We start from the raw sequence: 14740 nt of genomic DNA, 5'->3' as shown, positions 1-14740 counted from the left end.
CGATGCAAATTGAACAACATAAATAAATGATTCTTTCAAAAATCAATAATACATTCGTTTTAGTGTAACGATGTTATATTATCACTGATAAAATCAACCTATTTTTTAATACATCACAGATTATGCTGATATAAAGTCCTATCCTGATAAAAAATGCAAAACTAACAAACTGAATAAATTGTTATATAACCTCATACTTTGTGTACTTACCAGCAGTATGGTTGGTGGGATAATTTTTTGTGGTGTAAAACAGTCTTGTGTGTCTTGTCTGATCATGAACGACTACGATTCAAAGCGAATTGAACTATATAAATAACTGTTTCGTTCAATCCGCAATAATACTTCTTTTAGGTGGAGTGGTCTGATCTCTTTATAATATCACTGATACTATCATAAGCGGTTTTTTATTTCTTTTAAAAGATTATCCTGATAAAAAGTATCATGAGAACAAACTGAGTCACTTTTCATATGACCTCATGCTTTGTTTACTTACAAGCAGTGTGATTGAAAGGGTCGAATAATTTTTAATAGTGTAAAACCGGCGTTGGGTGTCTGATTTGATCATGATTCAAGATGATTGTGATAAGGGTTGTGTCTTACATCCCTTGGAGACAAATTTGTCACGCAATTCGTCAAATTGTCCCCGGGATGAGACAGGAGGGCTTTGGAAAGTGTTAAAGCCCCTCCCGGTCCGTCCGTTAATCAAGCAAGGGCTTGGGGTGAAAAAAATCTTATAAAGCCGGCCGAATCAAAGATTAATTCACCCCGGGGCCGTAAAGGTCGGACCTGAAAGGGTGAGCAGGGAGTGAAATTTTTAACAACACCCGTTAAACGGAAGTAGGAGCCGTCGTGGCGAGGGAGAATAAATCAAAGTGTTTCAATTTTTAATTCCAACCCCCGGGGGCGACGGAACGCAGTCCTAACGGGGATAAACTGGCCGGGTCTTCGTTATATATGAGGACGGGCGTTAATAACAGATCCTTCGAGCCGGTGGATAAAGGAAAATGATCGGTTGGAATTTTTCAGGGCTTGGCTGCTTTTAAATTTTTTACGACATACGTGAAAAGGTACAGCCGCACGGAACAATTTCTTCCACCTTAAGCCGTAAACATAACGCCCCCCCCCCATGATGAAGATGAGAAAGAAGAAATGCTCGAGAAACAACCTATACATGATTGAGTTTACTTCAAGCATGAAGCCCCAAGCTGTGACATTTTTTTACTTCCAATCTTCCTCTATGGTTATCTATCAGTCATGAATCGAAGACGTTCATGATCAGACCAGTCACCCAAAACAGGTTTTACATCATAAGAAATCATTCGACCCTTATAATCACACTGCTTGTATGTAAACAAAGTATGAGATCGTATCAAAAATTATGCAGCTTGTTCCTATCATACTTTTTGTCAAGACAATCAGTGTTAAGAAATTTTAAAAAAAAGGGTTATGGTAATATCAGTGATATTATAACTTCAGACCACTTCATTTAAAAATCTGTATTATTGCTTTTTGAAGGAATCGTTAATGTATATATTGGGTTGTCCGGAAAATAATGCAGGATTTTGGTATTAAACAAAAAAAAAGAAACTAGTTACTTTAAAGCAATGTTCTTTAATCAAAATAATTTCCCANAATGAGTAATCCTGTAAACGTAAACAGAATATTTTATATAGATTTTTTTTAATGAAAACTTAAAATCCTGCATTATTTTCCGGACAACCCGATAGTTTACTTTGCTTTGAAATATAATGATTCACGATCAGACCAGACCCCCAAGACAGGTGTTACATGATAAAAACTAATTCCGCCCTTTCAATCATACTGCTTGTAACTAAACAGTACGAGGCTACAGCTTTACAAGATACAGCTTTCCGTTTTCTTTTTATCGTGATTTTTATAGTTTTTCATGTTCATAGGATACAGCCAATATGTTTTTTTTACGAGAAAAGTTTTTTTTTTGTATATTCTACTATATACATTGTTAACAAATATTACTGAGTTCGTTCTTATCAGACTTTTTATTATGATAATCTGTGATAAGAAATTTACAAAACGGGCTGTGATAATATGAATGATATTTATAACATCAGATCATTACACTTACGGTACTGTATTATTGATTTTTGAAAGGATTATTCGTTTATATATTTCAATTTGCTTTGAATCATAGTCGTTCTTGATCAGACAAGACACCCAAGGCTGGTTTTAAATCAGAAAAAATGATTCTATGCGTATAATCATACTGCATGTGAATGTATAATGTGAGATGTCATATTATACAGCTTTCCTTTTTCTTTTTATCGTGATTTTTATAGTTTTTCATGTTCATAGGATACAGCCAATATGTTTTTTTTACGAGAAAAGTTGTTTTTTTTTTGTATATTCTACTATATACATTGTTAATCTATTTTGTGTCGGGTCATAGTGAAACGGGTCTAGCATGTGTTTGAAATTGTTTCACAGCGAGAACAAGATCTCGGACGAGATAGTGCAGTGCCTGAGGCTGTCCTCTTTCGACTCGATGCAGTGGTCGGACGAGGAGCTCCTGTCCCTCCTCTACTTCATGTTCTCCGACCTTGGCCTCATCGAGGCGTTCTCCCTGGACAAGTTGATCCTCCGCAACTTTCTCTTCCAGGTGTATAAGAACTACAACGAAGTTCCGTTTCACAATTTTCGACATTGTTTTTGCGTAGCTCAGATGGTGATTTTTTTTTTTTTTTTTTTGGAAATGAAAAGTCTGGTTTTTTATGTTTTGGATTTTTTTAGATGTACGCTATGTGCTGGAAGGCGGATTTGGCAAAGAGGATAGGCGTCCTGGAAGTCCTTGTGCTTCTAGTTTCTTGTATATGTCACGATCTCGACCATCCTGGGTACAACAACATATACCAGGTAAGCGCCTAGGGGGGAGACTTAAACGTTAAGCTATGCGTAATTAAGTCAACTTCGAACCTGCGTGGGCTTTCTACTCGGAAAGCTAATTTTACGGGGCTTTGAACCCGAGCAAGAAGATCCCACCTTGTGCGTTTTCCCTATAAAAGCTCAACTTTCGATTTAACCCGATTCCCTTCTTTTCAGATCAATGCGAGGACGGAACTCGCCCTGAGATATAACGACATATCGCCCCTGGAGAACCACCACTGTTCCATAGCGTTCAGGATCCTGGAAATGGAAGAGTCGAACATTTTCAAACACCTCGGGCCCGAAGAGTTCAAACTAGTCAGAGAAGGGATCATAAGGTAAAAGGAGTTGAAAAAAAGTCCTCGAGGGGGCTCGTCAGGTCAATAGATCTTAATTGACTAATTGACTTGTTTATCCTTGGTGAAAGTTTATTAAAGTATTTTCTAATTCCGGGTTTCCGGACCGTTCTACAAATTGAGGTGGAACACGTCCTCGTCCGATATGTAAATACGGATTTCGAAGAATGAATGTCGTGTTTATCACGGGGTCAACGACTCGTTTTAAGCATGAACTTCTCTTTCAAACAGCATACTTGAAAACAGGCAGGTTTGGACAAATGCAGAAGAAGTATCAGGATTAGAGATGCTTCGGACTTCTTTAGGTTGTGTGACTATTTCCCGACTTAGGGATTTCACAGTGGGATCGCAGGTGTGAAATAATCCTTCAAGACTTTACTAATTGCTTGGGTTTGTACCAATGTCAAATTATTTTGAAAACAAATACGTAAAATATCAGGATGAGAGCTCTTGTCAGACTTCCTTAGGTTTCGTGGTTATTTTCCAGCTTATTGATTTGATCGTAGGATCTCGTGAGTAAAATAAACCTTCAGGACTTTACCAAGGACTTAAAAATAACCATGATTTGTAGAAATATCAGATTAATTTGGAAAAAAGCAAAAGTATCAGGATGAGAGCTCTTGTCAGACTACCTTAGATTTTGTGGCTTTTTTCCAGCTTATTGATTTGACCGTGGGATCTCGTGAGTAAAATAAACCTTTAGGACTTTACCAAGGATTTAAACATAACAATGATTTGTAGAAATATCAGATAAGTTTGGAAAAAAAGCAAAAGTATCAGGATGAGAGCTCTTGTCAGACTACCTTTGGTTATGTGACTATTTTCTGGCTTACCGTTCTCACATTGAGATCTCGTGCATAAAATAATCCTTCAGGACTTTACTAAAGTCTTGAAAATAAGCTGGGTTTGTAGCAGATTATCTAAGTAAAAACCCTTAAGTATCAGGATTAGAGCTCTTGTCAGAATTCATTGAGTTTTGTGCATATTTTTCAAATTGGGGCCTTTAATATGAAATCTGAGGAGTGAAAGAAGCTTTCTGGACTTTACCAAGGACTTGAAAATAAGCTGGTGGTTTTTAGCAATATCATATTGTCTGGGAAAAATACGTGAGGTATCAGCTCCTGACAGACATCCTGGAGTTTTGTCACTATTTCTTGGCATAAGACTTTTACTATTGGATCATAGAGTGAAAAAGTTGGCGAGACTTCACCGAGGACTTGAAAATAAGTAGACTTTTAAAAAAGTTAGATAAGTTTGAAAAAACACATGGTGTATCAGGATAAGAGCTCTTCTCGGACATCCCAAAGTTTTGGGACGATTTCTTGATTTAATACATTTACTATTGGATATCAGGAGTAAAATAAGCCTTCAGGTCTTTACCAAGGATTTGAAAAAAATGGAGAATTTTTAAAAAGTTAGATCAATTTGAAAAAACTCGTGGATAAGAGCTCTTCTCAAACATCCTGGGATTTTGCGACTATTTCTTGGCTTAAGACTTTTGCTATAGGATCTTAGTAGGATAATAAGCCTTCAGGACTTTACCTACGACTTGAAAATAATAATTAGAACTCATTGAACATTGTAGCTTGATGTATTAAAATATGTTGTATAAGAGCTCCTTCGCAATCTTTGACATACTCGTGTCTTTTAGATTGGCGGGCCTTTTAATTCCAATTTGTCCTTTTCAGATGTATCTTGGCAACAGACATGGCACGTCACAACGAGATTCTCGCCCAGTTCCGAGAAGCTTTTCTTCAGGGTTTCGATTACTCAAACAAAACCCATATCAATTTGGTAATCATTTATTTAATGTTGTTGTGTGTGTGTTTTTTTAATTTTTTTATCTTTTTCTTAGTTGTGTATGGTGTTGATCAAAGTGGCCGATATATCGAACGAAGCGAGGCCGATGGAAGTGGCGGAACCTTGGCTGGACAGGCTCCTTCAGGAGTTCTTCACCCAGAGCGATGCGGAAAAGGAAGAAGGCCTACCTGTGACCCCTTTCATGGACAGGGAGAAGATCACAAAGCCTTCTTCTCAGTGTAGTTTCATCGGTTTTGTCCTTCTTCCCCTTTTCGAATCCCTCTGCGACCTCCTGACTGAGCTTTCGGTACGTACGATGTTTCCTGTTCTTGGCATTTTAGAACTTTCGTTTTTTTTAATGAACAGCCTATGATGGTCGAACCTGTGAGGTCTGCCCTCGAGTACTATCGCCGTTTGAACGAAGCCCACCATAAGAACTCAGTCGTGGACACATCGCCGGGCATAGGGAACGGCGTAAGCACACCTTCTCCGACTAAAGTCCTCAAATCCAACTCGAACTACAGCATTAGAAAGACGAGTATTACTTTCTCCCATCACCCCGAAGACGACGTGGATGAAGTCCTTGAAGACCTAAGCCCAGAAGAGGAGGCGACAGTTACAGAAGTCGCAGTCAGCGAAAAGACGCTCAAATTCAAAATATCGACTGAAAGCTCGAGGTATGATCAAAATGCAAAGTTCTATTCTTCCCTTATTCAATTTTGTTTCTTTAGTGAGAAAAAGAGCCATCCAGGGAGTAGAAAAGGGTCGAGGGAAAGGTATCAAGAGGAAGACAACATGTGCGATTCGTGTCATAGGAGAGATTATGCTGTACGTCATACCTATTTGAATTTTTTTTTTTTTTTTGAGCAATGAACTTTCCAGGTGAGATCTCAATCTTTGGTCGAACCGGAATGGAAGTCGGAGAAGAGGCGGAGTCAAGGTCCAAAGTCTCCGGGTATAGTGAGCAGGCTGAGAAAGCTGGGCTGGAGGTCGGACGACAGGTCGCCCGGTTCTCCTGCGAGCCTCAGAGAGCAGAGGGAAGTGCAGCAGGCTGAAAAGAGAGCGTCCACCCTGCCCAAGGTAAACGGGGGAAAAAAATCGAAAAAAGCTTTTGTCCACGTGTTTGGTCTGTCCAGGTGAACAGGAAACGTTTCGCCTCCGAGGCGAGGAAAGGCTGGCGTGGCCTCCTGAGACGAAGGGACGAGCCTACGACGTCAAAGCCGAACGGCCTTTCCTCAGATTCCCTCAGCAAAGGTGCGACTAACAATGGCATGTCTGTTTGAGTAGTATGTTTTCAAGTGCTTGCTAAAATGCTCAATGCTTATTTCACTCCTCAGATCCCGCAATAAAAGGTTTAAACCAAGAAACAGTCCCAAAACCCCAGGATGCCGGATAGGAGCTCTTCCTGATACTTCACGTGTTTTTTCCCAGATAATATGACATTCCTATAAACCCAGGCTTGTTTTCAAGTTCTTGCCAGCACAGAAGGCTTATTCCGCTCCAAAAATCCCACAGTAAAATCCCGAAACTGGAAACTAGCCACAAAACCCTAGGAAGTCTACTAGGAGCTCTTATCCAACACTACGTGAAATGTTTTCCAAATTTCCTGCAAACCTTGCGTTTCAGGTTCTTAGTTAAGTCGCTAAGGCTTATTTCACTCCTCAGACCCCATACTCAAATCCTAAAGTCGGAAAATAGTCACATAACCGAAAGATGCCTGGACAGGAGTTCTTATCCTGATACTTCACTTGTTTTGACCAGACAATATGACATTGCTACAAACACAGGTAGTTTTGTAGTCCTTGGTAAAGTCCTGAAGGTTTATTACGCTCCAGAAATCCCATAGTAAAATCCCGAAACCAGGAAATAGTCACAAAACCCTAGTAAATGCGATAGGAGCGAGCTCTTATCCAACACCACGTGCTTATTTAGTAGGCTCATTTACACTGAAATCCTAAAGTCGGAAAATAATCACATAACTCAAAGATGCCTGATTTTTCCCAGTTACTTTGACATTCGTATAAACCCCCGCTTGTTTTCAAGTTCTTAGTAAAGCCCAGAAGGCTTATTCTGCTTCAAAAATTCCATAGTAAAATCCCGAAACCGGAAAATAGTCACAAAACCCTAGGAAATATACGAGGAGCTCTTTCTTATCCTGATACTTCACGTTCCCAATTTGTTCCCCAATGAACCATATTTCTGCAAACCTTGTATGTTTTAAGTCCCCAGTAAGATTTATTATGCTCCAGAAATCCCACAATAAAAGCTCGAAACGGGAAAATATTCCTGGAACTGGAAAATCCCACAAAACCGTAGGAACTCTGAGAGGAGCTCATCCTTATTTTTTATGCGTTTCTTCCTAATTATTGTCACATTTCCGTAAACCTTGCAAGACGTTGGTAAAGTCCTGAATGCTTATTTCACTCCTCAGATCCCACAATAAAAGCCTTAAATCAAGAAACGGTCACAAAACACATGGAAGTATGACAGAAGCTCTAATTCTGAAACTTCACGCGCTTCTTCCTAATTAATTTCACATTTGTGCAAACCTTGTATGCTTTTAGATCCCCAGTAAAGTCCCTAAGGCTTATTTCACTCCTCAGATCCCAGAGTAAAATCCTAAAGTCGGAAAATAGTCACATAACCGAAAGATGCCCTGACCGGAGCTCTGATCACGATACTTCAAGTGTTTTTCCCTGACAGCATGATATTGCTACAAACCCAGATAGTTTGAAGTCCTTGGTAAAGTCCTGAAGGCATAATTTACACGATATACCACAATAAAAGCTTTATACCAAGAAACCAGGAAATAGTCACAAAACCCTAATTAAATTCGATAGGAGCTCTTATCCAACACCACGTGAAATGCTTTTATCCAAATTTTCCGCAGACCTTGCATGTTTGCACCTCAAGTAAGTCCCTAAGGCTTAATTCACTCCTCAGATCCCGCAGTTAAATCCTTAAATAGGAAAATAGTCACATAACGTAAGGAGCGTAACAGAAGCTGTAATCCTCATACCTTTTTTTTTGTTCTAACACTCAAATTTTCCTTCAATTTTTTTCATTTTTTTCACTCTCACTCTCTCTTTCTCTACTAGGAGAGAGCGAGGACTCCTCCATGGTGAACAACAACCGTAAGAAGAACCGAGTCGAAGGCTCTCCGCACAGGCAGCGATGGATGGCCAGCCTCGTCTCCTCGTTCCGGAGCAAGAAGTCGCACCCCGTACACGATTCGCCCAAATCTTAGGCCTTGGAGAGAAAAAAAAAATCTAGTCTTTGTAAATAACCTGAAATTTTCCTTTTTTTTTTCTTTTGTACGTGTGATTTTCCTCTCGTCCGAATTCATCCCGCGCCAATGAGTGTTTATGTGTATGTGACGATAAAAAAAATGACATTCGATCAAATGACAAAATTCTTATCGAGATAGGGTCGATTTTATAAAAGGGTAATTTAGAAATATTTCCCCGCTGCACCCCCTCCCAAGGTAAAAAATCGTTTAAAATAAATAATAAAAATAATAAGTTTATATTTTTACAAACATATGTGCCTTCGAACATGGTATATTGAGCGGAAAATAAAATAAACAGTAAGTTTTCTTTTTCTCCGGCGGGGGTTCGGATCATGCCTCCCCCTCCTGCCTTTGGGTTTTTCCATCCGCCTCATCCCCACTCTCCCAATAACCAAGTACAGATCCAAGACATAAACCATTTACTTATTGTCGAAAATAAGAAGAGACAAAAAAAAATTTAAATCCTTTTACGAAAGTTTTTATTTTTAAAGGTAAACCAAAGGATGAAAATGTTTAAAAAAATTAAATAATCCTTTTAAAAAGATCAAACAAAATGTGCATTTAGCAAAAAAATGTTTATATATGTAGTTAAATATTTAAAAATTACATGTGTGTAATATAAATAAATAGGTAATTAAAAAAATATTGATGTATAAAAGATAAGTTATTTATTACGTAGAGAAGGATATATTATATGTTAAAGAAGAAAAAAAGAATAGTGTATGTCGTGTTATATCGATGTTGAACTTTTAAAAAAGCCCTCTATTTTTCTCCCATTGCGTGTAATTTTTTTTAGTTTTAGGAGAACGGAAAAAAATCAATGGCCTATAAACAATACCAAAATATTTACTCGGGGTTTTATTGCATAATAAAATATATTTTAAAAAAACAAGTGTTGATAAGGGGAAAGCCCCCCCCCCAGACTAACTTTAACGTTTGATGACCCCCCCACCAACAAAGAAAAAAATGCAAACAACAAACGTACCAATAAAGGATATTTTATCTGTGTATATGTTTTAAGGATTATATTTAACAAAAAAATCTGGAAATTATACGATAATGGAAACAAAGTTTGTGTCAAATAATGGTATGAATAAATGTATTTAAAAAAAATTATTGTTCTATTCATTTCCGTACAGCTACACTGCTGTTACCACCACCTTGCATGTGGAGAAAACCATTTTTTAATCATATATCTTGTATGAAGCAGTACAATATTAAGTCATAACTCACCTTTATAATGTACACTGATGTTACAATCATCTTGGAGGTTCAGAATGTCCTTTGGGTAATTATAAATTCCGTATTTGAAGTCCGATGTTAAGTCCACAGTCACATGTATAACCTATACTGCTGTTATCAACACTTCACATATCAAAAAGACTTTTTTTAAAATCACACAAACTCTATTTGAAGTACACTTTAAAGTCCAAAGTCTTAATTATAACCTACAGCACTGTTGTAAACACCTTGGCTATCAAATTTACTTTTAAATCATACAAACTCTATTTGAAATATATTTTTAAGTCCAAAGTCTCCTTTATAATGTACTAATACCAATCGTGCATTCTGGTCTTTAAGTCTTCTGGCTAATTATAAATTCTGTGTTTGAAGTACAATATTAAGTCCTAGGTCATTTATAACCTATAGTGAGGTTATCACCACCCTCGGTAAACATAAATTCTTTTTTTAAGTACAGCATTAAGTCCTAGGACATATTTATAACCTACAGTGAGGTTATCACCAACTTAGACATAAAAAATACTTATTTTTAATCACATATTTTCTATTTGAAGAACAACTTTAAATCCAGTCTCCTTTATAACCTACAGCACTGTTATCAACCCTAATGTCCAAATAACCTTTTATTCAATTATAAATTCTGTATTTGAAGTACGATATTAAGTCCGAGGACATATTTGAGATTACCACCACCTTCGGTAATCGTAAATTCTTTTCTTGAAGTACAACTTCAATCCCTCATTGCCTTTCTAACCTACACTACTCTTACCTTGCATATCAAAAATCCTTTGGGTAATTAAAAATTCTGTATTTTATATTAATTTATATATATTTATTTTATTTCCCAAAGTTATATTTATAACCTATATCAACGCAAATGTAATTTTAAAAAAACTTATATTAATCGTGCAACAGAACTTTTATCTTTTAATATCCAAACAACCTTTTTTTCGACAATTTTTTACGCACTCCGTTAAATCTTAAATCACATTCATAACCAAAATTGCTGTTTATCGATACTTCCGATGTGAAATTTTTTTTTTTTTATTGATACGCATAAATTAAATTCTCCTTACACTCCTGTATATCCTACCGTGCTGTTACACAATAGGTAAAGGTTATATGAAAACATTTTAAAAGTTAAAAAATATTTTATTTTATTTTAAAAGAGTAAAACGATATATAAACACAGTACAGTATAATAAAATATATAAAGTACAAGTTTTTAAGAAAAAGCGATGTTGTATTTTGCCTTGAGAACGTCCATGATATTAACGGTGACTTTGTTCACCGTCAGGTCGCCGTCGATCTTCATCACGCCCGGGTTTCTCATCGCCATGAACGCATTGTATAATCTGTAAATTTTTTTATTATATTATTTTATTTTATTATTATTTTTTTTATTACCTTTCGCGGAAAAGAGAGTCGTCTTTGAGCCTGCCTTCTTCGCCCGTAAGTACCCTGTAGCGCATCCTCTCCGCCCTGATACGCTCGCTCACGGCCAGAAAGAATACGACGTCCGGTTTTAAAAGGTCTTCCGGCCAGTCGTACGGGCCGCCCACGGTGTCATTCTCGGCGATCGCGTACGACGCCGTGCTGTGCCAGAAACGGTCGACGATGACGTGTCTCGTCTCGAGCTCGCTCGCCGCCTCGTACGACAACACGTAATTTCCGAGCGAGTAAAACGCCCGGCGGAGCGGAGGCTCCTGGCCGTCAAAAAACGCCCTAAGACGGGTCAAACACTGCGGAGGCGACGTTCTCATCGTCCCTTTTAACTTTGCCGTCAAAATTTTCGCCAAAGTCGACTTACCTGGACAATATTTAAAGTCCTGACAATCAAATCCCCCAAAAAGAGTAAAAAAATCACATTGAGCAATACATCATTTATTTATATTACCACTTCCGTCCAAGCCTTCCAAGACAATAAAGAGTTTTTCCTTCTTATAAGGACCCTTGTAGAGTAGTTTCTGCGCTTCGTAGATCCTCAAAAGCTCCTTCACCTCGTCGAAATGGACATGCTATCGAGAAAAAAAAAACTTATCAAAAAAAAATTTAAAAAATAATCCGAATACCTTTTCCAGTATGGCGAGGACGGAATCGACGTTTTTGAACAGAGAAGGGAACATTTTCAACCAAACAGTTAACAGCAAGGTCACGGTCGTCTGTAAAAACAATAAACTATAGCAGTTTTCAAGCTGTCAAAGCTGTGATTATTTATTTAATATCGATATTCAATTTAAAAAAAAAAGCTTATTTTAAGTTTAAAGTCAAAACGTAGAATGTCTCTCACTCGTAAATCGTGCATAGTTAAAAAACAAACGATAAAGCAAAAACAACAGGTGTTTTATCGTACAATATCAGTTTATTCAATCATCAATTTTTTAAATAATTTAAATTGAACAAATGATAAGGATACAATACGGAGAAAAAGTATCGATATCTGCCATAGGTCGAGTATCGACTAAGTTGAATTAATACCGGAAGTTGGGTGAGTTTAAAGCTTTGGTTTAGAAAAAAAGGTTACTAATTATTAGAAGTATAGTTTGATATTATTATTTATAATTTGATTTCGATATTGAACATTTGAAAGATATACTTAAAGGTGTCGGTTAAAAAAGTATCGATACTTCAATGGGAGGGAAATTGATAGTCCGGCCAACATGGCTGCCCGGTGGAAATTTGAAAGTGCTCTCTCTCACTCCCTCTTTTCCAACCAGTTTTTTTTTCTTTCTTTGAACCCGTGATTTATGCTACAATTAACAAAAATTTATTATAAATAATTATTTCTAACGGTAAGAAATGAAATTGAACAAGTAGGAGAGAAATTGACCTGTCATCATCTATACCAGGTACGAATTTCAACTATTTCGTCCTTTCTTCACTGACAATGTATAATAATTAATAAACTCGTTATTTATGCTACAATTAACATAAATATTGTATAAATAATAGTTTCTAGTTTAAAAAAAGTGAAATTGATTAATAAAAATGAAATTGACAAACTGCCCATTGTCAACCAATTTTATCAATGTAAATCTCTTTATTTATGCTACAATTAGAATAAATATCTTATAAATAACTAATTGAAAAATAACAAAAGAAATTACACAAATAAAAGTTAAGTTGGTAATTCTGAAATGTCAATATGGCTGCCCAGTGGAAATTTGAAACTCCTCTCTCTCCTTTTCCAACCAATTTTTTTCTCTTTAAACCCGTGATTTATGCTATAATTAACATAAATATTTTATAAATAATGATTTCTAACAGTAACAATTGAAATTGAACAAATAGAGTGGAAATGATTGTTCTCCTGTCAACATCTCAACCAGGTACAAATTTCTACTATTCTCTGCTGTTTCAACTAATTTAATCATTATAAACCTTTTATTTATGCAATAATTAACATTAAGATCTAATATATAATCATTTCTAGCAGAAACAATTGAATCTGAATGAACAGGAGTGAAATTGATAGTTCTGTATTGTTGACAAGGCTGTCAAATGATAATTTTTATTGTTCTCTCTTTTGTCAATCATTTTCATTGTTGTAAACTTCTTTTCTTTGCATAAATTAACATAAATATCGTATAAATAACGAGTCAAAATGGTAACAAAAGAAATTAAACAAATAGGAAGAAAATTGATAGTCCTGCTGGGTGAGAATTTGAATTGTTCTCTCCTTCATCAATTTATATCTTTACAAACTTTTTTTTTATAGCCTAGCAATTCTAAAGTTTAAGTTTAACAGGTGAATCAAACAGATAAGAAGGAAATTGACAGTACAGTCCTGTCTATATGGCTACCAAGGGAAAATTTGCACTGTTCCCTCAACTGTCAACATATTTTATCATGTTAAACCTATAATCTGTTTTCACAATTAACAAAAATATCTTGTAAATAATTATGAAGAAAGTAACGACGAAAATTAAACAAATAGGAGGGAAATTGGCAGTTCTGCAATATCAACATGGATGCCTAGCGAGAATTTGAACTTTTCTGTCCCTGCCATACAATTGTATGGGTTGGAAAAAAAACTATTCTTTATGCTACAATATATACTTTATACATTTATAAATAAATTATTTTTAACAGTAACAAACTGAATTTATACAAATAGGAGTGAAATTTTTGGCCTCCACGACAGTTCTTTACCCTTAACATGGCTGCCGGGCTCTCTCTTTTTTCAACCAATTTTATCACTTTTAAGCTGTCGTTTATGGTACAATTAACAAAATCACTTATAATGATAATTTTTAACAGTAAGCATTGAAATCTGACAACTAAAAAGGAAACTGATAGTTCTGCTCATTCAATATGGCTATCAGGTGCAAATTAGAACTAATCTCTCTTCTGACAACCGATCATAATCAGTTTATTTATGGTACAAATAGAATAAATCTATTTATTAATTATGATTACTACAGAGAACAATTGAAATTCAATAAGCAGGGAAGAAATTGACAGTTCTGCCCCGAGTTGGCTTCCATGACAATTTGAACCGTACACACCTACAGCAACTTTTATTATTTTAAAAATTGTTATTTATTTCACAAATAACATACATCTTTTGTGTAATTATGATTTATAGTTTAAACAATCAAAATTGAACGATTACGAGTGATTATTGACAGTCGCGCCTGGTCAAGGACAACAGGGTGCAAATTTGTACCATTCCACCCTTTCACCAACTGCTTATAGCCAATTTAAATATTTTTAAATAATAAATTGCTTAACCATTAAAACGACAATAAATGAATTGTAAACAAATAGTGGGGAAATTGGAAAAATTCTGATCTGCCTCCGTGGCGACTGGGAGAGCAATTGAACCATTCTCTCCTCCATCAACCCTATTTTGTTATTCACGCACAATTATAAAACAATTTTTTTTTATATCGATAAGTGGCTTTTTTACCCTGTTGCAATGTCTAATTAACAATTTTCATATCAGGTTTTTTTTCTGCAAATTGACAAACCTGTGCCAAAGCTGTTGAAGATAAGACAGTTTTTTTGTCAGGAACGAGGAATGACAAACGGCCCCTCTTACCTAAAGAATTTGTTTAAACAACTAATTAACCGTTGAATAATTAATATTGGAATTAAGAAAAGCTATTATAAAATAACAAAAAAAAACACAGTTCAGATAAGACTAAAATGA

The 14740-nt window shown here is 36.0% G+C and overlaps 2 protein-coding genes across 7 annotated transcripts in view; one reads left to right on the top strand and one right to left on the bottom strand.

Moving 5' to 3' along the window:
• LOC106663175 (high affinity cGMP-specific 3',5'-cyclic phosphodiesterase 9A) overlaps positions 1 to 9336 on the top strand; it is a 38008-nt gene extending 28672 nt beyond the window's left edge. For 4 of the 5 annotated variants that reach the window (XM_024227150.1, XM_024227146.1, XM_014387812.2 and 1 more), the window contains 10 exons: positions 2464 to 2701; positions 2767 to 2889; positions 3076 to 3236; positions 4943 to 5048; positions 5110 to 5361; positions 5421 to 5731; positions 5786 to 5882; positions 5937 to 6134; positions 6191 to 6308; positions 8153 to 9336. In XM_024227150.1, coding sequence (XP_024082918.1) covers positions 2464 to 2701; positions 2767 to 2889; positions 3076 to 3236; positions 4943 to 5048; positions 5110 to 5361; positions 5421 to 5731; positions 5786 to 5882; positions 5937 to 6134; positions 6191 to 6308; positions 8153 to 8301 — 1753 coding nt within the window. In that variant the 3' untranslated portion in view covers positions 8302 to 9336. The remainder of the gene's footprint in view (positions 1 to 2463; positions 2702 to 2766; positions 2890 to 3075; positions 3237 to 4942; positions 5049 to 5109; positions 5362 to 5420; positions 5732 to 5785; positions 5883 to 5936; positions 6135 to 6190; positions 6309 to 8152) is intronic. The other variant, XM_014387814.2, reaches the window with a different exon arrangement.
• Positions 9337 to 10754: 1418 nt separating this feature from the next.
• Positions 10755 to 14703, bottom strand: LOC106663228 (UMP-CMP kinase 2, mitochondrial-like). 2 transcript variants are annotated; one of them, XM_014387899.2, is made up of 5 exons: positions 11876 to 11905; positions 11658 to 11747; positions 11483 to 11603; positions 10993 to 11395; positions 10755 to 10940 (listed from the first exon to the last, which is right to left on the bottom strand). In XM_014387899.2, exons 1-5 carry the CDS (start codon positions 11888 to 11890, stop codon positions 10811 to 10813), a joined length of 759 nt encoding a protein of 252 aa, XP_014243385.1. In that variant the 5' UTR covers positions 11891 to 11905; the 3' UTR covers positions 10755 to 10810. The 2 variants fall into 2 exon arrangements, with proteins under 2 accessions (XP_014243385.1, XP_014243386.1); XM_014387900.2 differs by lacking the exon at positions 11876 to 11905 and adding an exon at positions 14559 to 14703 and having other exon boundaries at positions 10756 to 10940.
• Between the last annotated feature and the right edge of the window lie 37 nt (positions 14704 to 14740).

This window comes from Cimex lectularius, unplaced genomic scaffold (assembly GCF_000648675.2).
Source record: "Cimex lectularius strain Harlan isolate CLEC.00 unplaced genomic scaffold, Clec_2.1 scaffold14, whole genome shotgun sequence".
Classification (NCBI taxonomy): domain Eukaryota; kingdom Metazoa; phylum Arthropoda; class Insecta; order Hemiptera; family Cimicidae; genus Cimex; species Cimex lectularius.
The sequence above is the reverse complement of the archived record's forward strand: the minus strand, read 5'-3'. Positions and strand labels throughout refer to the sequence as shown.